The sequence below is a fragment of the Rhamphochromis longiceps genome, linkage group LG14 (genome assembly GCF_057381845.1).
Source record: "Rhamphochromis longiceps isolate RC_006_pf linkage group LG14, R_longiceps_female_GT1.1, whole genome shotgun sequence".
Classification (NCBI taxonomy): domain Eukaryota; kingdom Metazoa; phylum Chordata; class Actinopteri; order Cichliformes; family Cichlidae; genus Rhamphochromis; species Rhamphochromis longiceps.
The window spans coordinates 25,968,543-25,994,649 of record NC_140570.1 but is presented as its reverse complement, the minus strand read 5'-3'; the positions used below and the strand labels follow the sequence as shown (position 1 = coordinate 25,994,649).

Genomic DNA, 26,107 nt, shown 5'->3' with positions numbered 1-26,107 from the left:
CATGGCTTTTATTCCTTTTCGTTTGTTCTTTATAGTCATGTGAATGCGGTTTGTTTGGAGTGAGACGGAGTTGGCTTCGTCCCCTTTTTTGAATTTCGTCCCCCCACCCCCGCCCTTTGAACGTTCCATGGTGCCTTGCGTCAGTTTGTAACGAATTTGGTTCGACAGCGAGGTTTAGGCGCCATTTACAAGTTTGAGTTGTCAACTAAGGAGAGCGAGTCGGAGTGACACGGGAGTAAATTTTTTGGATTATATTTGCCAAACTTTGGATTGACGATTATTTTTTGCGTAATAGCGACTGTGGTCTGAAAGGAAGACTCTTGACAGATCGTGGTTATACTGTGGAAGGTACATGGAAGTATTTTAGCGGAAAGTAACGACTGGGTTCCGTCTACTTGCTGAAATGTATTACGTTTGAAGAGGGACTTAACAGTAACGGCAAGTTAAACTAAGGTTTAACGTTAGCTTCTGATTGAAAGCGAGCAGACCATTATTACACATTCTAAGAGAAATAATGAGACCTAATCACGTTTCGTCTTAACTTATATTAAACCCACAGTGACACTCACTCCTAATAGCGACATTTCCGACTCGTTAAAGTAATGCTCGCATTGCAAATAGCTCATAACCGGCGGGCTCTAATGTATTTACTCGTTTAACTTTAATACTAGGGTTAACAACTTCTTTCATATCAGATAACACGTTGACGTTGGATAGGATTTGCGTTACGTTTATGCCGACACTGCATTTGACTTTATAGAGCCCAGCAACTCATACCTTTTATAGTTTAAGTTAGCCACTATGTTAGCTTTAGCGTCGCAGCGATATTTCATTTCATATAGTTAGCCAATCACTTAGCAGAAGTAGTAGTAGTACAGCTAACTTAACGGTAACGTTAGCAAGTAAAAACAGCGTGGCAGAGTTTGCGCTGCCATTGCCAAGTTACTTATTTGGCAAACGTGAATGTAATTATAACGTTATGCTAACACGGGTAACGTTGCATTAGTTGTTTGAATGTGCGTACCAATTACCTAGCGAGTTAGGTTGGCTCGTCTACGCCTCCGCCCCAACAAAAACGTTGTGGGGATGAAAGTTAATATTAGTGTCGGTTTGAAACCTCGATCAATTTAGGACGTTGGGTCTTCACCACCAACTTCAGCCACATTAGCAGCGGCTGTGTAACGCAGGCTAGGATAAGAGAGCTAAGGAGGAAAATAATTAGGCTATTTGCACATTAACTGAGTCGTTTTTCACTTGCTGTGACGTTAACCTTATTTTTGCTGCGTTATTTACCGCCTAGGTTCGCGAGGCAAAATAAAATGCGTGATATAGATGTCTACTAGAATTGTTCTGTGAAAGGATGGGATTATTATTTTAATTATTTTAAAGACAAATGATGCTTAATTTTAAACTTGAAATAGATTATGATTCTGTGCAGTCATCGGATTGGTGCTATCTCATTTTAACGTTTTCAGCAGGAGTAACTCGTGTTATGCTGGACTCATTGTTGTAACAGCAATGTTAAGATATGCAAAATATACCGATTAACAGTTAGCTGGGCGTCAATAGGATCTGACTGTGGTAATGATTAGAGGCTGACAGAGAAGCTGCGTGTAACCGACTAAAAGTGGAGTTGAGAGATTGACAGGCACAAAAACCACTCATGGATATTCCCTTTTTACCAATGACCCCTTCAGATTTCAAGTCATGCCATCTAAAACTGCAAAGAGCTCAACTGCCTCCGCCAAGCCAAGAGGGAAAGGGTCGCAGTCTGACTCCGAAGACGAGCTAGATGTACCCCCTCAAGAAACTAACTCCAATGGCCAAGAGGAGGCACCGCCGAAAACTGGCAAGTAACAAAGGGTGTTTTGGTGTCTGTGAATCTAAATAAGTTGTTCAGTCAAAGCCTTTGCGTGTATTGCTGTATTGGTAGGGGCCAATTGGCACAGCTGTAAAGCTTTTTTTTCTCTTCTTGCTTAAACAACACGGAGTTAGAATGGCTGATATATTTTTGACTAAAGTGCCAGTCATCAATAAAATGATTTTGGAGATGATTTTGATAACGCCGAGTGTACTTCTTCCCCGAATCTTCTCAGCAGACGAGGTAATTTATTTCGAAAAATGAGGTGCTTTGTGTAGTAGATCAGAGCGGTGTTTGACTTAATTCTTGTAAGCTTGATATTTACTGATTTGTATGCGAACCCTATAAGATGCACATAAGCAGTGGGTGATGTCTGTATTTTGTAGAATATGTTGAAATGCTTCACTGAGTGTCTGGCTGCGAGGTTTTAATTGACAAACATCGACATCTTGGCTTGTTTATGCTTATGTGAGCACAATAGATTTTGGACAGGTCGTTGTGGCTTTGTGTGATGGCAACATAATCGTTTCTGCGTTACACATTATTATCACAAAACACCAGTTTTCCTGTTTCTGTTTGAGCACAGACAGGCATGAGTGAAAATGTGACGCTGATGGCTGAGATTTCCACTTTAGTTATTTGTCATCGACAATGTGGCGCATCTGAGTACGTACAAACGCTTCTGGTGGAGAGCGTTTGGATTATAATGTGGGTTCGTTCATAAGCGGCCATGGTCTCTTTCTTTTTTGGGGTTGGCTCTTGTTTGCAGAACAAAGGAAAATAACGCCTGTCAACTTTTCTTTCTGGAGTCGTACTTTGACTGCTCTTGTAACTTGGTGCGTGTGTTTTGTTTGTTTGTTTTGTTTTTTTTTTGTGTGTGTGCGTGCGCGAGTATGCTTCTCTACCCCTCCCCCACGTACAACTGTCTCCCCCCCCACCTGAAACGACTCGAACAGAAGAATAAAAGTTGTACTTTTTGTGTGCCACAGATTCGTCTCACGGGGAAGGTACCGAGACCGTTGATAATAGAAGTTTGGAGGAGATTGTCGGTAGCATCCCTCCACCTCCGCCCCCAGCAATGACCAATGAACCGGGCGCCCCTCGCCTGATGATAACACATTTAGTTAATCGAAACTTTAAATCATATGCAGGCGAGCAGATTCTGGGGCCTTTTCACAAGGTACGACCAAACATGGTTACACATGTAATCCCTGCCTGGGAAATACTCTTCTGATGTGTCACAGATTTAACATCACTTGTTGTGTATCCCACTCTTAATTTATTTTTTTCCCGTTTAATTTCATATGATAAAAACCCATAGATTTTTGCCTCGTGTAGTAGAAAAGAGAACATGTCACAGAATAATTTATTCTGCTATATTTTAGCATCATTGCCTTAAATAAAATCAAAGTGGAAAAAGTCAGACTCCATTTTGATTTAGTGAGTATCTCACAAGAGGTAGTGATCTAGTGGGGTGCTAACTTCTCTTGAAAATTATGAGTTTCTGTAAACTTTCTCTTCATACCTTTTCCTGTTTCTTTGTTACTAAATAATTTATCTATGTTAAAAACAACTTTAACTACACTCCCATGGAATACATTCAAATTTGCAGTCTTGCTGAAATAAAATGTTACTGTTTAACTCTACAGGATATACTCTGTTTTTACATTATTGATTTTATTTTATTTTTTTCTATTTTCTCTACCTTTTTCTTAGCGCTTTTCCTGCATCATTGGTCCAAATGGAAGTGGGAAGTCCAATGTGATAGACTCAATGCTCTTTGTGTTTGGATACAGAGCTCAAAAGATCAGGTCGAAAAAGCTCTCAGTGCTGATTCACAGCTCTGATCAACACAAAGATGTGCAAAGCTGTACTGTGGAGGTGCACTTTCAAAAGATTATTGATAAGGTATATATGTGTATATATATCTATCTCTCTGTCACACATATGCATGCTGCACTCACTCTGAATTAATAAATGGGTAGCCCAAATGCAGAAAGATGAGAAGAAATATTTTCTGAAGGATAGTGGTGTTTGTTGAATTAAAAAAATATTTTTTTTTCTGTTCTCTGTATAATATTGCTGCATAGTGATCACAACAGTGACTAAACAAAGACTCAAATCAGACATGAAAGTTACAGCTAACACCCACACATGCCATAGTCAGTTCATATTGTGCTAGAGTTGATCCCTCTATTTTTAAATATTTTTTTTTTAATTGCAGTTCAGTAATTAGCCTCTACTCATTTAACTGTACTGTGAAAAGTAAAAAAAAAAAAAAGTGGCTTTTGTATTGAGAGAGAACTTCAGTAGGGTGGATAAGATGACAGATTACATTGAAAAACGACTGAACTGTAGTTCAAAGAATTAAACACGTTTCTATATTTGATCTGCCACAGGGGGTGTGAGAAAGTGTTTTGCCTTGTGTACTCATAAATGTGTCTGAGCCTTTCTCTTTGCTTCATTAGCTCCAAGTAAATTTAAATCAAGTTTTTAAACTGATGGTCAAATTTTGTGTGCTATATCAGCTTTAAACTATTATCTAAAACAAAAACAAAAAATCAGAAGTAGTATAAACAAAAAGTTTTAAACTTTCTTCTAAAAGTACTTAATTTTCTGTTTTATGCTGTATTTTCACTGTCATTATTTTATCTAATAAACTGTTTTAATTCTCTTCATATGTTGCACTCTATACACTCCAGTATGTATAGGGTGTATTTGCATGTTACTCTGGCCAGCTTTATATACTTTTTAAAGAAGCCATTTTTTCTTATTTTGTTTTTAATGTAGTGTGTTTTTTGCCCTAGCCATCCTAATGTATTTGTTAGTGTTATAAATGTTATAAATATTGCAATTTGCTGTGTGGAGCTGTTTGAATTTCTTCTTAACTGCTCTTCTAAGCTGCTCTCTGTCCTCTGCCCCTCCCCCATCAGCAAGGAGATGACTACGAAGTCATCCCCAACAGCAAGTTCTACGTTTCCAGGACTGCCAACAAAGACAATTCCTCAGCCTACCATATCAATGGCAAGAAAGCCACATTCAAAGAAGTGGGTGCCTTACTGCGAAGCCATGGTATTGACCTAGACCACAACAGATTTCTGATCTTACAGGTAATTTTTTATGCAATTTCCTCTTCCAGTTCTAGCTTTGCTTTTTGTTTTAGTTTAGTTTTTTCCCCCTGCTGTGACCATCCCATTTTGTAAGATTTCCTGCTCTCTGTTCTCTACCCATGTCTTAGTCCACTTTGAGTCAAAGTGTTTCATATAACTTAAACCATGACTGTCTTTGGGAATAACCTGTTGCACTGGATTTGGAAAATAGATGTGCCCTCTGCCAGCCCTTAGACTACTATAGCAGCGCATCATGGTTTGAAACAATGTGGAAAAGGTGCGAACCATAATTTGCTGCTTTAGGATTTTAAGGAAAAGATACAGTTTTATCCACACTTGGACCGGCATGTGAGTGGCTGTAGTTGGATAAGTCACTAAGATTTTCTTGTGGGGGGAATCTTTGAGGCTGACCCACCAGTGGGGACAGGTTAGCCCCCGCCCTCCCTTTCCCATGTACCTGCCACGCTTTAGCAGCACGTAAATATTGGCGTGTGAGAATAGACCCCAACCCCAATATTAGCAGTGCTGCTTCAGTGTGGCTGGATCAAACACCCTTCATTACCATGGCTTTATTATTGGTTCAACATGTTGTTTGTTTAGTTTTTTTAATGTATTTATTTCAATTTACCTCAACTGTGAATGGAATGCAGTCCTGAATATTTTTTTATTATTTTATTTGCATAATTTTACGTTTTTATTTATATTTTATTTAGCTCTGTGTTGCTCTGACTTTTAAATCATTTCACTTGTTATACTTCTACTTCTCTTCTTATTATTATTGCCTGTTGTTACTGATGAACTCAGAGACATGTAGGATTACAACTGAGTAAAGCAGAATAGCTGATTTAAAAAAAAAAATTGTTTTCGCAGTTTTATTTATCCATTAAGTTTTTTTTTTTAATGGGATAGTTTCAGGTGAACACTTAAACCTGCTCTGCTCGATATTTTTGTATTTATGTGTGCATGTCCATTTCTACACTCCTATGTCTCTTGTCAGTGATATGGCTGCATGACTATGGGAAGAGGCTTGAGTTTGTTTTCCAAGGTCACTTTTCCAGGCCTCTGGCAAAGGGAAAGCTGTCTATTTTGTGCACTGGTCAGAGCAGAGGATGACGTGGGATTTCCCCCTCCTTCCTCTAACTGGCTTCTCCTTTCTTTCATACATAAAAAGTAATATATGAGCTGCTTTTTTCCCCACCCTAGACATAAATAAAAGCCCAATTTGAGACTTGGTTTGTTTTTACTACAACTAGATCTATTTTTTGTTTGACTTGAAATTTCTTACCTGGCAATATTTTTCTAGCCAGCCTATTTAAGATAAATAAATAAAAATGAACACATGTTCTGACAAATATAATTATACTGTAGAGTTGTCCCTAACTTTGGGCCAAGTAGTACATGTACAGTAATGTGAAAATGTAACTGGTGTAGTTACCCGAAATCAGAATTTGCATGTTTACACCAGCATTTGTTTTTCAACCACCTTAAATTTGGATATGATAAATTTTGCATCTTTTAATGTGCGGTGATTGCTGTGAGGCAATGTTTTTATTTTAGCACTAGTATTTCTGAAGCGTGTTAAGCATGTGATTACAGAAATTAATCATTTAACAGATTTCATCTGTTTTTATTTTTTATTTTATTTTTTTAGTCAGTTAAGTAGTTGAATTTTAATTACACTCTTTGTTTTCAGCTTCTTTGAGTAAAGGTAGTAAAAAAATACTCATGATTTGTAACTTAAAAAATTATTATTATTATTTTGCACAGGATTTGTGTATGTGTGTGTGTGTGTGTGTGTGTGTGTGGCAAACTAGTGTTAAGTCAAGTTTAGAGCCATAAGTTCAGCTGGCCACACCCTAATGGTTAAACATGTGGATAATTTAAAAATAAGATTTTTTTTATTTTTTTACAAATTATTATTATTACCCATTTTCATTTTGGCTTTCTGTGAATGGGTGCAAGCAGTATTTTTGCCAATGTGCTGTTGTGGACTTTGCCTAGGGTGAGGTGGAGCAGATTGCCATGATGAAGCCTAAAGGTCAGACAGAGCATGATGAGGGCATGCTGGAGTACCTGGAGGACATTATTGGCTCCTGCCGTCTCAAGGAACCCATCCAAACTCTGGCTCGCCGCATTGAGCTACTCAATGAGCAGAGGGGAGAGAAGGTGACAACTCAAATACTGTCTGTTCACACAGTTTAGCTAACCAACTTTCCTTCCTGTGTATGGACTACAATTGTTGAGCATCTATTCAGTAGTCTGAGGCTCATGAGGCTTTCTTATGTGTGTGTATGTTTTGGGGTACTTTCAGTACACATGTCTGAGATGAAAATGATGCACTGACAGGAAACTATGAAGCATACAGTAGATTTAATAATTGGGTTTTATTGAAAATTATTTTTTGTTGATTGTACTGTGTTACCATGTTGACAAGCTTTTTATCTTTTTTTTTTCTTAAAGTTGTTATTTGATTTTTTTTAATTTTTTTTATACTATGCAAGTAACTAAGTTTTATCACCAGACATAAAATACTGTTATTTTGTTTACCTAAGCTAAACAGAGTAAAGATGGTGGAAAAAGAGAAGAATGCTTTGGAGGGAGAAAAGAATAAAGCTGTGGAGTTCCTCACCCTGGAAAATGACATCTTCAAACACAAGTGTCAGCTCTGTCAGTATTACATGTGAGTACACCAATACCACCTCTGTTTTGTACATGGAAAAATTTCATCAATAATATAAAAATGCAGACCCAGCAGTTGTACAGAAAAGACTTCTCCATTTCAAATACTCAAAAGAACAGCTGGGCATGCTTCTCTGCTGTCAAACATCATAGTCTTTTGCTTTCCATGTAAATGATAAAGTTTTATCAGACTTTTTTCCCCTCTTTTTTTCCTTCTCCCTCTCTCTGTTTTCTCTTTGTCATTAGTCATGATCTGCAGAAACGTGTGGTTGATAAAGAGCAGGAAAAGCAAAAGATCTCGGAGGACACAAAGGAGCTCACTGAGAAAAATGCCAAGTTATCAGAAGAGATGGAGAAAATGAACCAAGAACTCAAAAATGTGGAAAAGTGAGGCATTTGCATTTCTTCTCCTTCTGTTAACCAATATAACTTTTACCACATTACTCAGTTTTTTTATGACTTAGTAACATTTTGTATTTGTTTGTTTTATTTATTTATTTTTCTTGGTTGCTTAAGCATCTCTTATCTGGAAGGTGTATCAAGTGTAACAAACATGGGTCTAATTTATTTACACACACAAAAATGTTTACACAAAGAAGCGTATGTGCTTGAAATTTATATATGCAATAATTCTCATAATTTTTGGGTTGGTGACCATAGATAATTTTTAAACTGACAAATCATCTCTAAAATAATGTGCAGGAACTGAAAACTGGAAGAACATTAATAATAAGTATACTGTATTTTTTATATACATACATACATACATACATACATACATACATACATACATATACATGCGCTTAATGTATGTATTTTGTATATTTTTTCAGTTTATATAATATTTCAGTAGATGGACTTGAATGTACCCAGTAAAAAAGCTATTCCTCCACCAGGAAACAAAATAAGCTCAACAAGTACATTGAAACCCAGAAGGAGAAGTTCACCCAGCTGGATTTGCAGGATGTTGAAGTGCGTGAGAAGATTAAACACTCAAAGAGCAAAAACAAGAAACTGCAGAAGCAGCTGGAGAAGGACAAAGAAAAGGTGTGTTGGACTTTAAATTGCAGACAAGTTTTACACAATTGTTTCAGAGTAATTAGAGCCACTCTGATAATCACAGTGGGCATTCACATGTGATTCAGAGGTACAGACACACAATCTGTCAGTATGGTGTAGTTTTGTCCCTTTTTTTTATTTAATTGATATTTAGCATACAAATCCATCTGCAAATACAAGGTTACACAAAGTAACCAGTGGCATGGTTACCCTATGAGTTACTGTATTTAATTTGTATGAAGGCCAAGACAGAAACGTGGGCACTAAAAATAAATTTTCTTTTGCTTGTCAATAAACACCATGGCTACAGTTTTGAAGCAGAGAGAGGAAAAAAATGTTTGTAACCCTTTTACAGCAACTTACTTAAAATAAATATATGACAGAAACTACATTTTAGCATTTTTGTTCAGTGTTTCATTTACTAAAATCATTTGTAGGCTGAGAAGTTTTCCACCGAGTACACACGGCTTCATGTTTTACAGTTGTCAGCAGTGTTGTTTTAAACTTGGGCTTACAGAGTGATTACCAATCATACTAAATGCAAAATATAAAACTAGCCTTAGTTTGTATATTTTAATAATTTCTTTTATTTTTATGGGTTTTTTTTTTTTTTGGTTTCTTTTTTGTTTTTTTTCTGTCATCTTTTAAGGATGATACATATTTGTGTGAACAGAACAAAGTGAGGTCTGACTGCTGGCAGAGGATGTATGACAGCCATAGCAACACAAAGCAAAACTTTCTATATTGAAACTTAGTACACAAGTGTTTGAATGTTGCTGACACATTTTTAGTCTGAAGCACAAATGCCATATGATACTGAAAGATAATTTTGTATCCAAGTGTGTATAGGGGCTTTGCTTTAATTTTATATATATGTATGTGTGTGTGTGTGTGTGTGTGTGTGTGTGTGTGTGTGTGTGTGTGTGTGTGTGTGTCTTCTTTCTTTGGGTAAAGTCAAGTTTCTGTATTTTTATAAATTAACTGACATTATTCACAGGAAAAAAATAAAGCCCTATATGAGTCCGGAAGGGCTAGCTGTCTTAAAGTAGCCACTAGGGGGCTGTGAAGTAGCACAAGTTGATAGTGTGTGTGCTCTGTTTCACAGTTCTCGGTCGTCCTGTCTCTTAGACTCACGTTTTTTTGTCGCTTAAACACGAACTTAAGAGTTTTTTGTTTTTTTTTTTAACAGTAACCAAGAGTTGTCTCATGACTGTCAGAATATTCTCATTTACCTCTGCTCTAAAAGCCAATCTGCTCCACCTACAATGGCTGTGCTCTGGAAACATCTTGGTCAGAGGGGGAGCTGGGCAGAGGCAGGCAGACCTCTGGGGAGCAGTGTTCTGCTGTATGGTAGTCAACTATGGCCTGGCTTGTGTAACGCTCCCAGCAGCTACATTCACATTTCACCCGCAGTTAACCCTACAAAACATAGACTATACACACGCACCACTCCTTGGCTTGTTTCAGCCCTGCCAAGTGGCAGATTGTTGTGCCAGTCTTAACCAGAGCTTGCTCAGTCCTGAATATGTGTTTATAGTTGATTACAGTTGTGTGTTTTGGCCTGTGTCTGGATGCGTAGCACAGTTTCTTTGTAACTGTCGCTGTCAAAAAACCCAAAACAACAAACTTGCACCTCCTATCTCCCACACTCTTCTCTTGTTTCATCTTTTCTAATTTAGGAAGTAAACGGCTGTTTCTCGGTGGGTGGTAGAAGTGTTTACTACTGATGTTGTCAAGTTAACCTGGAGGGAGGGAATCTAGCAACTGTTGCTTAGATTTTGGAGTTGGACACATTTCATATGCTTTTGCACATTGTCCTGTCTGGCTCATCTTTCAGCTGGAGGAAGTGCGTGGTATACCAGCCAGCAGTGAAAAGGCCATCTCTGAGGCAACAGCTCGCAAAGAAGAACTGGAGCAGCAGAAGGTGAAAGAAGAAGAAAAACTTAAAGATGTGATGGAGAGTTTGAAGGAAGAGACCAGCGGCTTGCAGCAGGACAAAGAGGTATCTGTATACATCATGGTTTTTGTTGTGTGCTCACTGAAACTTTGTTTTTAAAACAATCTTCTTGTATAATCCAGAAAAAAGAAAAGGAGCTCATGGAGCTCAACAAGGCTGTAAATGAGACCCGTTCTCGTATGGACCTCGCTCAGTCGGAGCTTGACATCTACCTTAGCCGCCACAACACAGCTCTGACACAGCTCAACACAGCCAAGCAGACACTGCAGACGACCTCTGACACACTGCGGGAGCGCCGTGCCGCCATCAAAGACCTGGAGGTCAAAATACCTGAAAGAGAACGGGAGCTAAAGAAGGTAGAACCAAACATCAGCACTGTCAGTTAGATAACATTTTGTGGATAATTTGTGTTACAGCCATCATGTGTTTTGAGTTTTTGCCTTCTGTTTCTCTGCAGGATGAGGAAGAGTTGGAGCAACTGATGAAGACTGATAATGAGACAAGGGAGGTGGTGAGGGAATTGAGGCAGAAAGTAGATGAAGCCAAGAGCTCCCTGTCCTCGAACCGCAGTCGTGGAAAAGTCCTGGATGCCCTCATGCAGCAGAAGAAAAGTGGCAGAATCCCCGGCATCTATGGACGATTGGTAAAGAAAATACAAAAATTGCAGAACTCAACAACTTTCCTTCGCTTGTTTCTATTGATTAATGATTCTAAATATATTTATGCCTGTAGGGAGATCTGGGAGCCATAGATGAGAAGTATGATGTGGCCATTTCATCTAGCTGTGGTGCTCTAGACAACATTGTAGTTGATACCATTGACACAGCTCAGAAATGCGTCACATTCCTAAAAGAACAGAACATTGGGGTTGCTACCTTCATTGGTCTTGACAAGGTAAATATGAAGGATTTAAAGAACTTCAGTCAGGCGAAATATAATTTTTTAAGTCTTAACGACTTTAGTTATATTTTTTGTGAAATATTGTGCCTTCAGATGGCCTCCATATCTTGCTGCTCCTTCTCATTCATCTAAACTTCCTTTGCACAGATGAAAGTATGGGAGAAGAGCATGGCTTCCATTCGCACCCCAGAAGACAGCCCTCGTCTTTTTGACATGGTGCGAGTGAACGATGACAGTGTGCGACCAGCTTTCTACTTTGCCCTGAGGGACACGCTGGTGGCCCAAAACTTGGAGCAGGCCACAAGGATAGCCTACCAAAAAGACAAACGCTGGAGAGTGGTCACCCTGAAGGGAGAGATAATAGAGATGGCGGGTGGGTGATTTATCTTTTCTGTCTATCTTGCTCGCAATAAAAAATATATATACTTATGACCCTCTCAATTAGATCATTTGGTTAAATTTTTTAAAAAGCTTGAATAATTTTCCAATGTTTCACAGGAACCATGACTGGAGGAGGAAGAGTCATGAAGGGCAGAATGGGCTCTTCTATTGGCACTGAAGTCTCCCAGGTGGAGGTAATGTTTAATACAACTTGTATTTTAATTGAACATAGCATACACATACATGATCTTTGCCTCTGCAACCAAATGGTCCACAGATACATCTGGACTATGAGAGCAGATGGTGCCTAAGCTTCTCAGTACTAGTTGCACAAGTATCAATAATAATGGGCACCACAAAATGCAATGTGAGAATTCAATAAACATTTAAAAGTGTGTGAAACTCTCTCTTGGTTTCGAACTAACTGGTCATTAAAGTGAAACATTATCTTTGAGTCCATTTTTAGTCACCAGACTACTGTATCTGTCGGACTGTCTGTTTAGTGTTTATTGCAAACCAAAACTTCAAGACAGGAGCTTGGAGTTCTTAGTTATTCACTCTGAAAGGTCTCCTTTCAGAGTGAATAACTATTCCTTAATCCACATGAGTGATGTGAACTTTTAAAATAATAATTCTTGCCATGAGATTTTACTTTATACACGTTTCCCAGGAGTGATGGATAGTAGAAAACATAATCACAGCTAGGCATTTGTGTATAGGACATGATGATTTTCATTTGTTTTCTGCAGCTTGACCGCATGGAGAGCAAGCTAAATGAGAAAGTGTCGAAGCTGCAGGGATGCCAAGAGAGAAAGCTGCAGCTAGAAGAGAACATCCAGCGCCTGCGGCCACAGCTCCGGGACATGAAGAACACCTTGGAAAAATACACCAACAGCATGACTGTACATAATTTTCATTCATTCTGCTCCTCTCACACTCATTTGGCTGTGTTTTTGATCTAATTAATAACCCCTGCTATTAGTAAGCCATCAAATAGGACAGTTTTGACTGATTAAAACATTTTTTGTTTGCAAATCTGAATTATTTCTTTTTCTTTGCTTCTCTCAGAGTTTAGCTGACCAAGAGACTCACTTGAAACTTCAGATCAAGGAACTTGAAGCCAATGTGCTGGCAGCTGCCCCAGACAAGGCCAAACAGAAACAGATGGAAAAGAGCCTGGAGGCCTTCAAACAAGGTAATGTCCTGTAAACACTAAAGAGAAATACTGTTGTTAATCATTTAAATATGGTAATGTTCACTCTCTTGAGATGTTTAAAAAAATATATAATCACTTGGTAGTGTAATTTTGTTTTAAAAAAATCTTGTCACATTATTGCTCTTAATAACCAGATTAGCTTTTGTGTATACATGAATTTAATTCTTGAATCCTTCTAAATCTATTAATACAAATATCTTTGTCTTGTTTTTTGTTTTTCTCCTATATGCTGTTCCTTTTTGTTCAATCAGACTACGAGGCAGCATCCAGTAAGGCTGGGAAGGTGGAAAATGAGGTGAAAAGGCTCCACAATCTGATTGTAGACATCAACAGCCACAAGCTTAAAGCTCAGCAGGACAAGCTTGACAAGATCAACAAGGAGCTAGATGAGTGCTCCTCTACCATAACCAAAGCCCAAGTGGCCATAAAGACAGCTGGCCGGTGAGGAAATTATGCTTGTTTAAACTCATTTACATGTGCATCCACTGATCGTAGACGAGTGGCTACTGGTGAAATCACTGTGAAGCCTGTTATTTATAATTCTGACATGTGTATGAGTCTCTGCTCGTACATAACAGGTTAAATACCTAAATTATACAAAGAACATAAGTTATCTGTACCTGGTATCATGCCCCTCAGTAATATTACAATATGCAGGAATATTCTGAATTATCCATGCAGCTGGACAGATGGTTGATTCCATGAAAAGTCATTCAGTACCTCCCACCCAAGCCCCTCAAAATCAGGTGGTTTTATTTATTTATTTATTTATTTATTTTTACAGAAACATTATTATAATAAATAGTGAAAATTTTCAGAGTTAGGAGTGTGCAGAATACACAGGAATGGGTTGAAATTTTGGCACTTTTTGAGCCTCTGTGACTTCATAAGTACCACAGATGGCCACATGACATTTTGGGGGCTGAAGGCTGCCACCAAAATTTTACCAAAATGCCGCCTGATGGACTATGAAAGTTACGCTGCGTAACTTTCATAGTATAAAAGTGTTTTTGTTTTGTTTTTTTGCATGGCTTCATGGAAGTTTTTGTATTGAATCAGCTCCTTCTGAGAGACTGGGGAATGTTTGTTTGTTTTTTTTTTTTTTTGTTTTTTTTCTCAGAGTAGTTTATTTTGTAATGAAAGAGCAGGTATCTCTCCCTTTTATCTAAAGAGGGGACACCCTATACTGTTTGTTTTTCCTTTGTTCTTTTTTTCTTACGACTATTCAATACTAATATCACATGTAAGTAGCATTGGGTTTCTGTCACTAAATTCCTGTCTCCTGTTGTTGTCATTGGTTTCTTTGAATTAATCAGTGTTGTGGCAGTGGTGAGTGTGTTGGGTGTCTAGTCTTTGGTGTCTGTGGCTGGAACATTAAGATTGATCATGTAGGCAGGACAGCCTGGCAGCGCGCTGTAGCAAAAACACACACTTGGTCTGTGTGTGATGTGGTTTGTCTGGCATGACAAGCTGTTGAGTCGATTACGAACAAAGTGGGAGCTTATGAACTGACACACGGAAGCAGGTCTGAAAGCCAAAAACATTTACTTAGACAAATGAACCTACCACCACAGTTACACACTTTGTGTATGAAAGAGATTTTAATCTTTTAGAAGCCGTTGTGACTGCAGTTTAAGTGAATCTGTGTTTGGGTAGCACTGCATCTAACCACAGTAGATTTTATTCTAAGATCCGAGCCAAGTTTCTAACCTTGAATTTCACTCTGTAATATGCAAAGTATGAGATTTGACTGTACAGACGCGCCATATTAATGTGAATGACGGCCTCAGAGTGCAGCAGTGCAGGGATTACTTTTGTTTTAACAAGTAGTATTTATGAGCCGTGTCAAATCACTTTTGTTCTTTTTTTTTTTTTTTTTTTTTTTTTAACCCTCACGGCACAAAAAGAATAGTCAGGTAGGACACCTGGGATATATATTTGCCTTTTAAAACGAGTTGTCAGACAAGTGTTTTGTCTGACAGTAGTTCATTACCAGACAATAACTAATACACTAGGGCTGCCACGATTTGTCGACTAGTCACGATTACGTCGACTATCAAAATCGTCGACGACTGATTTAATAGTCGACGCGTCGTTTGAAACTTTGTACGATCACAAAAGACGCAGGAATAAGTGGCAGGATTTAAGAGTGTAATAACGGACTGAAACAGAAGATGGCAGCATTGCATGTACAAGGATGTCAGCTACCGTTAAACCCCGAAGAAGAAGAAGAAGAAGAAGAAGAAGAAGAAGCAGCTGTGTCCCAGAATTCATAGCGCGGCCCAGCGCAGTTTCCAACAATGGCGGCAGCTAGTTAGTTTTAATGTTACTCTTATTATTCTTTCTGGGTCACAAAATAAACGTTTAACATATTTTCAGGCGAGAATGTAGCTGTGTAAACCTCAAATATCGGCTCAGTTTATCAGGACACCACATATTTTCAAAAGCGCTCCGACGTTTTCGGAGACATCTGTTACCCACTAGCTCGTTAGCGAGCCGGGGGCTAGGCTCACTAGCGCTGTGAGAACACCGGACTCCCCGCAAATCGTTTTCAAACCCACCGCCGTCTTTCGCTACTCAGGTTAAATATATATGAGTCACTTAGATAACTTAAAATGTTATTGTTTGGCTTTTTTTTTTTTAGTATTTTATTTGTTCCTGAGTAAATCAGTTTGTCTGAGATTAAAGTTATAGTTTTTACACAGCTGAATAAACGTCAAGCAGACAGCTGATTATCAGAAGTGTGAGATGCTCCAGAATATACTCCAGTGTCCTGTTATATTTTAGATAGCAAGGAGTTTATTAAACTTCACCGAAACAATCTGCAAATTTCATTAAAATTTAATAAACTATCATCTTGTCTTTATTTTTAGTTAGCACAGACCTTAAACACTTAAAGCTGTAAGCTAATGATAGTTATATAAGAGCAGATGCTGCTGGTGCAATAAGCTGTAGTTTTACGTCTAATGGATGATGATCTGATTAGTCGACTAATCGCAAAAATAATCGGTGACTAGTCGACTATCAAAATAATCGTTTGTGGCAGCCCTATAATACACAATTTTTTTTATTAAGTTTTTTTAAAATACTGTTGACGACAAACTGATAAGGAGAGAGATGATGTGGATAAAATGTTAAATTACTTTGGTTGTGTCAGTTTGTGTACTCAGTGGGGTGTTTTTTGTTTGTTTTTTGTGCTTCACGATTTATTTGATTTGTTTGATATTTATATGCACATACGTTCAGTTGTGTTTCAGGCTTTGAATTGTTCCCAGAATGGCGCTGACCTTTACTTCAGTTGTCTTAACGCATCCAGTGTAGACGGATGAAGCTGCTGCTATAACATTGCTCAATTTACAGCTGGCCTCCTGTGCAGGCAGGATGATGGCCTGGGTTAGAGTAAGATCCTTGTGTAGACACATATATTAGCTCTTCAGCAGTCATTCTGTAATGTTTTTGATCCACTACTGATCATCAGCAGTAATCTTTCTAATATCATGTGTCTGTCACCAACTCTGACTGTTGCCGTTTCCTCTGTAGCAACCTGAAGAAGTTTGAGGAGAGTGTGGCTTGTGTGCAGCGTGAGCTGGAGGAGAATGAGAAGTCAATAGCTGAACTCACAGAACAGCTGAAGAAACTGGAAGACGAGGCTGGAGAGATCATGAAAGACTGTCAGGAGGCTGAGGTTGGAACTTTTCATCCACTTTGGTTGTTTTATATTTCTTCACAGGAGGAAAAAAAAGTTTGTTTGTTTGTTTTTTTTGTGTTTTTTTTTTTTTTGCACTGATTTTTTTTTCTCAGAAGGATTTTACATTTTTAGCAAGTTGTTTTAAAACCTTGCTGTCCCACTTGCACTTTGTAAGAAAAAAAAATTAACGTGTGAAGGGCTGATGTTAGTTGTTTTTTTTTTTCTGTTTCTTCCAGGCTGCATTGCCAGATGTGCAGGAGCAGTATCAGGGGGTGCTGAAGGAGATAAAGGCGCTGCAGCAGCAGGAGCACGCTCTGCAGGAGGAGTCCCTAGGCGTCCGGCTCCGCATCGAGCAGATCGAGGCCACCATTACCGAACAAAATAACAAAATCAAACACTGGCAGAAAGAGGTGGGAGAGGAAAGGTGTTGCTGTGAATTGATGTACTACTATAGTTTTATTCTTGTAACAATAACATTAATGAAGATTTACTCAGCAAACTTAAAGCAAGGGACAAAAATAGTCCAGTGATATCAGACCCACTTTGTTTTATATTGATACTTTTTTTTCATTTTCTAATTGTGAATGCTTTAATCATATCTGAGGCCCTTTGATTTGTATCTTTGCTTGCTCTACAGGATGATGGTGTAAAATAGTAAAAACTATTGTTTCTATTCCACAGGCCTCCAAGCTGTCCCTTCATACCATCGAGGACAAGCCAGCAGAGGAACTCCCTGTGCTCACTCCGGCTGAACTCGATGAAATCTCAGATCCCAACATCATTATCAACAAGATGATCACATTAGAGACCCAGTGTGCTCAGATGAAGCCCAACCTCGGGGCCATCGCAGAGTACAAGAAGAAGGTATGCACAGGCGTGACAGGCAGCCTGCTACCTAACAACTCGCTGTTGCTGAAACTCAGTGACTGTTGTTAATACTGCTGTTTTATTTTGTTTTTTCTGGATCTGTTGGCTCATCTAATGCTGGTTCAGCCAATGTGTGGAGCATGTTTAGTGGTACTCTCTTGGTCCATTTATAGCTTTATTTTAAGCAGCTCTGTTTAGAATTTATCAAAACGGAAATGAGCTCACAGCCTAATTTTAATTTCAATCTGCGTGTTCGTGTTCTCAGGAGGAGCTTTACTTGCAGCGTGTCGCCCAGCTTGATGAGATCACTACAGAGAGGGACAAATTCAAACGTGGCTACGAGGACCTGCGCAAACAGCGCCTCAATGAGTTCATGACTGGATTCAACATGATCACAAACAAGCTGAAGGAAAACTACCAGATGCTTACACTGGGTGGTGATGCAGAGCTGGAGCTCGTGGACAGTTTGGACCCCTTCTCTGAGGGCATCATGTTCAGGTAAAGCATGAGTGACTGTAGGTGATCACTGTGAGGTTCATCAGTGCAGAGATTTCATCGCTTGCTTTTGAATCAATTCAGTTTTTTTCATTAATGTCGAGGACATCTGATAGAAAAACCAAACACTTGTTTACATCCCAACAATCCAAATAAACTAACAACCAAACTAAATCCTACCTGCTTCGAATTAAACAAATGTTCAGGCAGACTTATTGTAAAAATCTAAATTCTTTAACACAAAAAAAAGCTCTGACCTTTTGAGAGATCTAGTTTGTCTTTCACATTAGAGGGATAAAAATAATTTATTATTTGCCTTTTTCCAAATGCTGTTATCTTTTTGGCATTTAAAAGTCTGAGATTAATTCATTTCATTATAATTATGTTCCTCAGATTTTGTAGAACTGGCTTTATGATTTTTTTTTTTTCTTACGTCACTCTGACCTCTTCCTAAAATGTTCTGAACTTTCTGCCAAGCACAGTGAAACTGTTCTTTTAGTGTACGTCTGTTTTCTTCTATTATTAAAACTGATCCCAAATCTTCCTTTTAACATTTACGGGACTCAAATGAAGGATACTGTTGTTAAAAACAAGTAACAGTACTGAACAACACACATCACTAATGCCCTGACCTGCACATGGTCAGGTGTAAGCATGTGATGTACTTTTACTCATGAAGTTTAAAATAGCACAGTTACAGCTGCACACAGCTGTTGGACTGTGTTAAGCAGCGTTTGCTGGAATGTGTGAGCTCGAGCACTGAGAGCAGGTTCAGGCTGTGCATGAAGGCAGATTAAAATATGGAGTGTGTTCAATTTCTGGAGATGAATGACATAGCGTCTTTCTAAGATCTCACACAGTCGAAACATGAGTATTTTTTTGTTTTGTTTTTTTTGGGTGATGATGCATTTGCTAGACAAACAAACTTTTTTTTTTTTTTTTTAAAGTGTTCGTCCTCCCAAGAAAAGCTGGAAGAAGATCTTTAACCTGTCGGGAGGAGAAAAGACCCTCAGCTCCTTGGCTCTGGTGTTTGCGCTACACCACTATAAGCCCACACCACTCTATTTCATGGACGAGATTGATGCTGCCCTTGATTTCAAGAACGTCTCCATTGTGGCCTGTTACATTTATGTGAGTATGGAGCGGTTGATTCTGTTAATGCCTCAAACATTCACCCTTTTGAGTAGTAGTGGTACTTTAAAAAGCAGCAAGGTGGTGTAAAACTAAAGGAAATATATTTTTCTTTCAGGAGCAAACAAAGAACGCACAGTTCATCATCATTTCCCTGAGGAACAACATGTTCGAGATCGCTGATCGTCTCATCGGCATCTACAAAACTAACAACACCACCAAGAGTGTGGGAATCAACCCAAAGACCATCGTCTTTAAAGAGCACGACGCCATCACTGCCTAAACCCAAGAACCCTGTTTGCTCTTTTACTTTACCTTTCACACATCATGTAAATATTGTGTTCTTTATGATGAAATGCTGCTATTTTTTTTTTTTTTTTTTTTTAAAGAAAGTTTTCTCATGTGCTGACAAATGTTTTGCATTTGTTACAGCAGCTGTCTGTGTAAAATCTGAGATGTACTATTAAAATTAAATCCTTTTTATATTAAATGTGTAGTTAAATGTCTTTACAGTGATACTGGAGTTTTGCTGGTTCAGCCAACGATGTAGGGAGTTTGATTATACCTTAGCAAGCTTTTCCCTTTACAACTTAAACTGCAGATATATTTGACACTACTGGCTCATTAAAGGGAGCTCACTTAGTAATCGTTCTCATTGCAGCACAAAATGTTTCATCTCACCTTTGGAAAAACTGAGCACGACACAAGTATTTAAATTTATTTTCAATACATGAGCTGAAGTTTATAAAAGTACAAACACTACAACAGGTGTGACTATATTAGTTCAGTCTGATTTCAGCAGCATATAAAATCCTGGTTTGTATCATGCCTGTGCAGAGTCTGCATCACTGCACAGATATCTGCTGGATACTCAGTAAAGAGCTGAACTGAGTAAAATAAAGTAACAACTTTTAAAAGTTGACTGTAAATCAGGGCAGCATTTTAGGGGCTCTTTGTTTTTCTTTTTTTTAAGGTAAGCTCTGTCCTGGGAACGATGTATTGGTCCTGGTGGAATTACTGTAAAGCTATTAAGCGAGGCGAGCTGAAGGCATGATGGCTAAAGGCACAGTCAGGGAGGCGCTCGGCATCACTGCAACATGATCTGTGGTGGCTTTAACTCAGGTCCAATGAGTGTCTGCTTCCACTCACCAGGCTCTAAATTTCACATACTGCACCAGTCACTGTAAATCGCTCCATGTGAGGGCTTCTACGTGTAGCCTGCTGCACTTGTGTCCCATGTATAGAAACTGCAGAAAAGCTACTGAAATGTCCCATAGCAAGACTGGACAGAGAATGACCAAACGGTTCAAGATGGATTAGTGTTTGATGTTCTGAACATTATTTAGAGTAACATGCGTCCAAAGAAGAGCAAAATCAATAACACAATAATAGAGGAAAAAGGATATAAAGCTACACAAAGTGCACCTACAGAAGGTTACAGGAAGCTTTTGAAATGTTTGTGCAGAACAATCACATTAGAGAAAACATACATACATACATACATACATGTAACCTTTTGAGTGTGACTAAAGGTATACTTGTGGTTAAGGCATTTCTAATGAATCTTAATGTTTTTTGTTCAGTCTTTGCATCTATTGGCTGACTTTTTGTTATTGTTTAGAAGGACCTCAAGTTTTCCTATTCATGAAAAAGGTCACTGTCCCAAACCCTCGCTGTGCAGACGTCAGCAAAATCTAATTCACCATTGTGGCTCTCGTTTTGTTAAACAAAACGGGAACGTAAAATCGCGAGTAGCAGCTGTTTACAAACTGTTTTAGGGTGGATTCTTTCCGTCTCTACACTAACAGGGAAGTGAGACTTAAAAAAAAATCTAAACACATTTAAAGGTTTTCTGAACCTGCTTGGCCGTTCTTATCGAGACGTCAGAGTTTTAAATAAGGCAGCCAGGTGCTCAAACACCCTAACACCCACCGCAGAGAGCTGTGAACTCCATCTATCTACAGCCACCCCCGCCGCGGTATATGCCCTCCCCACTGTGTCCCACACGCAGGTGATGAGTTCGCTGCTCAGGCTGTGGACCAAGTGGCTGAGCCGAGACATGAGGGAGAAGCCGAGTGACGCCCCTCCGACCGGGTTCACCCACAGCACCGCCAGCAGCAGCAGCAGCCCCAGCAGCACCACCGACGTAGTAGGTTGTAGCTCACCCCACACGTCCTGAACCCCTCTGCTGGAGCGACCCCCTCCAGCTTCACTCCCAGCACCGCCACATCTGGCACAGCAGCGCACCTTAGGAACAGGTGCCTCCTCCAAGCTCCCAATGGTCACGACAGGCCAGTGCTGCTGGAGGTACTCTGCTGCCCGCGGAGTGACGGACAGGGTCATCACAGAGGGCAGAGGGGTTTTAATGAACTCCTCCACCCGCTCTCTGAACAAATGCACCTTCTCCAAGAAGACCAGGGGCGAGTCTTCATCCTCTACTGACGAACCCAAGGACACCAGATCCAGCTGTTCTTCCTGCAGGAAACAGGACTGTTATTGGTTCAGGTTCATGCCACAGGAGCAAAAACAGAAAATAATATGATTGGAAAAAAACTGACTAAAAATAACAAACCTTTTCTGCTTCTGCTTTCCAGATTTATTTTAGATTAAATAATTCTGTCTGATGACTGGTTTTATAGTTCTGGTGTATGTACACACCTGTAGCTCCTTTACTTGGTGGATGAGAGGGTCATACGCGCGCGACACCTCAGCTCCAGCTTTATCTAGAGCGTCCAGGCAGGCTTGCCTCTTCCCGGCCAGCACCACCTCCAGTGTTTGAAAAAACTGGTTGACTTCCTGTCGGTCCTGCCTCACCACACCCTCACAGCAGGCCTTCTCCTGCTCCAGCTGTTCCCCCAGCTCACACACCTGGCAGAGGAGAGAAGATTCATTTACATGTAAACTAAACTTTAATAACTGGGGAACTTTTGAGTGTTGCAAAATTGAGAGTCATCTCCACCTGTGCCCATCTCTCCTCAGAGAGCCTTTTCAGAAGCTGTGACGGCGTCAGTTTTTCTCGGATAAAAGCTGCCTGCAGGTCGTCTACGGGATGGCCGTGGTGCTGCCCCACCGTCAGGCACAGCCCGCAGATTAGCTGCCGGTCCTGGATACAGTACATATTCAGAGGCTGCCTGTGGTGCTCCGGACAGGAAGGTGGTCGCGGCTCACTGTCCATCTGATACTGAGGACGGCACACAGGCAAAACAGATGTGAGACCAATGAAGACAAACAGAGAGAAAAGCTCTGACTGCATGTTACACTTCATCTCAGTCACTCTTTCCTACTTTCTCGACAATAGCCCGCAGAGACACGTTGGTGGGCAGAGCATCTACACCCGCAGGGGGCAGCTCCACCACACTGCGACAGTTGGGGCATTTTAGCGGCAGGCGGAGCGGACGCCAGATGGAGTAGTTAGTCGACACCTGGAGGAGGTTGTCCAGGCAGGTCTTGCAGAAAGTGTGTGAACAGGGCAGGACTCGTGGGTCGGAGAACAGAGAGTAGCACACTGAGCACGTCAGGTCCTCCTCTAGGTTGTCCATGATGGAGACTGGCGCTCAGGTGGAGGGGTGAGGGTTTGGGGAGAGGAAATCTGGCAGGATATAAAAACAGTTGTTGCACATGTTTAGAGAAATAAATGAAGTGTTAGTGAATATGGGGCTTAATTTAGACTTAAACTGAAATCTATTGTGAGGATCGAGTTATTAACCTACAAGGCTGGTGTGAAAAACCGAATAACTGGTTGGGCCTCCTTTACCAGCAAGAACTGGTGTGTCAGGTGTGGAGGAATTTCTGCCCACTTTTCTTTGCAGAATTATTGTAATTCAGCAACATTGGAGGGATTTTGAGAATGAATCGTTTGAAAATCGGAATCAGCTCAGGACTTTGACTAGGCCACTTCAAAGTCCTTATTTTTGCCTTTCTTTAGCCATTCAGAGGTGAAATTGCTGGTGTGATTTGGATCATTGTCCTGCTGCAGAACCCAAGTGCACTTCAGAGCTTGAGGTCACGAACAGATGTTGTTAATGTTGTTCTGGGTTCTTTTGTGACCTCTTGGATGAGTCGTTGATGAGGTCTCGGAGTAATTTTGGTAGGCCAGTCACTCCTGGGAAGCTTCACCGCTGTTCCGGGTTGTGGATAATGGCTCTCATTGTGGTTTGCTGGAGTCCCAAAGCCCTAGAAATGGCTTTGTAACCTTTGACTCTAGACTGATATATGTCAGTGACTTTGTATCCCAGGTGTTTCTTTAGCTCTTGGCATGTGTTGCTTTTTGAGATCTTTTAGTCTGCTTCACTTCGTCATTCATGTTCAATTTTACGGGATTTCTTGATTCAACAAGTCTGCCTGTAATCAGGCCTGAGTGTGTTTAGTGAAACTGAATATAGCTTTCCAAACTATGTGGTTAATCACAGTTAATCCATGATTTAACAAGAGGGGCAATTCGGTTTTCACACAGGACCAGGCAGGTTTGGATAACCTTTCCTCTCTTAATCAATGAAATCATTATTTAAAAACTGCATTTTGCATTTACCTTTGTTATATTTGTCTAATATTAAAATGTGAAAATGTGTTTGATGATCTGAAAAATGCAAGTGTGACAAATATGCTCATCTCTAATCCTGTGCCTCGTAATGAAAATCTGAGGATATTCAGCTCTGCCACCTCCAAATGCTGTCTTTTTAATCACTGCCACTGTCTCCAAACCATCACAGCAGGTCTCACTACCATCTCATAAACTTTTCCTTTCATTCTCATTGCTATATCATCGTAACATCAACCAAACGCTCATCTCCACCTCTTTTGTACAGTCTGTTACTTTAGATGGTTGATTCCAGGTATGTAAACTCATCCACCTTCACTGTTACACCTGTCTAGCTCTCATTCATACGCATGTTATATCTTGCGTTCTTCTTCTATCCAGAGAACACCTCCACCGAGGTTGTCTTACCTGCTCCATGCTCCCACTACAGATCACAATGTTGTCTGCAAACATCACAATCCACAGAGATCTGTCAGCCTGACCATCACCACTGCAAACAAGAAGGGGCTCAGAGCAGATCCTGGACATAATCCCACCTCCACTTTGAAGCCATCTGCCACTCCTACCACACACCTCACATACTTCTATGCCACTCCTGACCCCCTGATACAGTCCCACAGTTCTTCTCTTAGCGCCCATATTGATCCTTAGTTAGGCTATCATATTAAAAAGGCATTATTACCTCGCCTGATAGCTCAGCACTGATACTAACAGTCTCCCCTGCTAGCATTTCATAAGAATACCTATGAAAACACTCTGGTTAGGGACAATTCCTTTATTGGTGGGTCTAAAGGCAACCAGCCAAAACCTTTACCTGAAGATCTAGCTCAGAATGCATTTTCAGATCACTGAGAAGGGTTTGCCACACTGCTGCAGTGTCACTGGAGATGACACAGGTTAATAAAACAGTCCTAACTACAGTCTTAGTGTTAAATAATTTATTGACATTAAAAAAAAAAAAAAAAAAAAAAAAAGTTGAACATTGTGTTAGAGTGCCTCAGATTACCTGATAAAGTAATCTGGGTGTATACTTATCCTATAAACACGTTCAAATCTAACCAATGTGAGAAAGAGCTGATCATTCACTGAAAAACATGAGAACAGCCAAAAAAGGGCTCAGCTCTTATTACCGGATCGGTTATATTGTAGTGTTCGTGTGCTCTCTCCTCCTGTTACAGCCAGGACCGCAGCGACAATAGGAGGCCCTGTGCCAGCACCCACCCAGTCCAACACACACACACAGCGAGAGAGAGAGTTTGTTGTGAGGACACGCTGTTCATCTGTCCCCTACATAACCTGATCCATACACGGAGTCTGACTGGGGCCAATTTGGCGCCCAGATTCAAACAGGTGACCGATGTCCAGCTGCCCGCGGCGAATCGGCATCAAGCCAAACGTGGTCTCCTCCACGTATGGAAGTGTACATCCAAAAGCATTACTTTAAAACCCATCTACACCGAGGTGTAAAGTAGCGGCAGAGACTGCTACAGTTCAGTTTTCACTCATGCGTCATATTTTACATTCTTAATGTGTGTGGAAAAAGTAGTAACACGTTAAAAACAGTGTACATTATTAAAATGTGCTCTTTACCCGAATGTTTTCAACTTTTTAACTGTGCTAGCCACACAGCAGTTGCGGTCACTACTTTAATAGCAGTTTTCCTCATCTGCTGATTCTAGTTTTGACGTAAAAAGAAGAAACCCCACCAACTTTAACAACTTAAGCACCACTTTTCGTGTAGAAATCTCCTGTTCAAAAGAAACAAAACAAAAACAAGACCAAACTCACCGTCAGCTGGGAGAAAGCGTCTGTCCAACAACAGAGCTTTCACTTCCTGTCAGCTCCTACGCGTGTTGCGTTCACGTGCACTCCCGCAAATCCTGTTAGCGATGAAAGAAAGAAAACGGGAAAAGGCGCTAGACTTCTAGAGCGCATGCTCGTATAGTAAAGACTGCGAGTAAAAAAACCCAAATAAATAACTATAAGCGGTAGCTATTTTTTTCGCAATTATGCATTTTTTAAAACCCCTTTTCACGGTCATCCATTTTTCCGAAAGCACCCAGAGGCGCCGCTATTTCCGTACCACGCACGAGCAGAAGGTGCCTCTCTGGCCAATCAGGACTCGATTTTCCCCTAATTTGAAAAATTGTAACCGTTAGGAGAAGCGAAGACATTATCAGGGACACACAACAGATCACACACACACACACACGCAGTCTCTCGATT

General features: G+C 40.0%; 2 protein-coding genes across 4 annotated transcripts; one reads left to right on the top strand and one right to left on the bottom strand.

Moving 5' to 3' along the window:
- Positions 1–173: 173 nt before the first annotated feature.
- Positions 174–19,725, top strand: smc4 (structural maintenance of chromosomes 4). Of its 2 annotated transcripts, none has more exons than XM_085379659.1 (24): positions 174–438; positions 1,698–1,849; positions 2,851–3,041; positions 3,578–3,769; positions 4,795–4,971; positions 6,973–7,137; positions 7,524–7,651; positions 7,897–8,037; positions 8,547–8,697; positions 10,547–10,711; positions 10,789–11,022; positions 11,124–11,309; positions 11,399–11,560; positions 11,714–11,939; positions 12,065–12,141; positions 12,697–12,849; positions 13,016–13,142; positions 13,415–13,604; positions 16,704–16,848; positions 17,088–17,261; positions 17,533–17,715; positions 17,984–18,216; positions 19,161–19,344; positions 19,463–19,725. In XM_085379659.1, the coding sequence occupies exons 2-24, from the start codon at positions 1,708–1,710 to the stop codon at positions 19,625–19,627; spliced, it is 3,891 nt and encodes a 1,296-aa protein (XP_085235785.1). In that variant the 5' UTR covers positions 174–438; positions 1,698–1,707; the 3' UTR covers positions 19,628–19,725. The 2 variants fall into 2 exon arrangements, with proteins under 2 accessions (XP_085235785.1, XP_085235784.1); XM_085379658.1 differs by having other exon boundaries at positions 175–348.
- Positions 19,726–20,300: 575 nt separating this feature from the next.
- trim59 (tripartite motif containing 59) lies at positions 20,301–25,971 on the bottom strand. Of its 2 annotated transcripts, none has more exons than XM_085379661.1 (5): positions 25,670–25,971; positions 22,629–22,933; positions 22,304–22,525; positions 22,003–22,212; positions 20,301–21,819 (listed from the first exon to the last, which is right to left on the bottom strand). In XM_085379661.1, exons 2-5 carry the CDS (start codon positions 22,881–22,883, stop codon positions 21,217–21,219), a joined length of 1,290 nt encoding a protein of 429 aa, XP_085235787.1. In that variant the 5' UTR covers positions 22,884–22,933; positions 25,670–25,971; the 3' UTR covers positions 20,301–21,216. The 2 variants fall into 2 exon arrangements, with proteins under 2 accessions (XP_085235787.1, XP_085235789.1); XM_085379663.1 differs by lacking the exon at positions 25,670–25,971 and adding an exon at positions 25,012–25,091.
- Between the last annotated feature and the right edge of the window lie 136 nt (positions 25,972–26,107).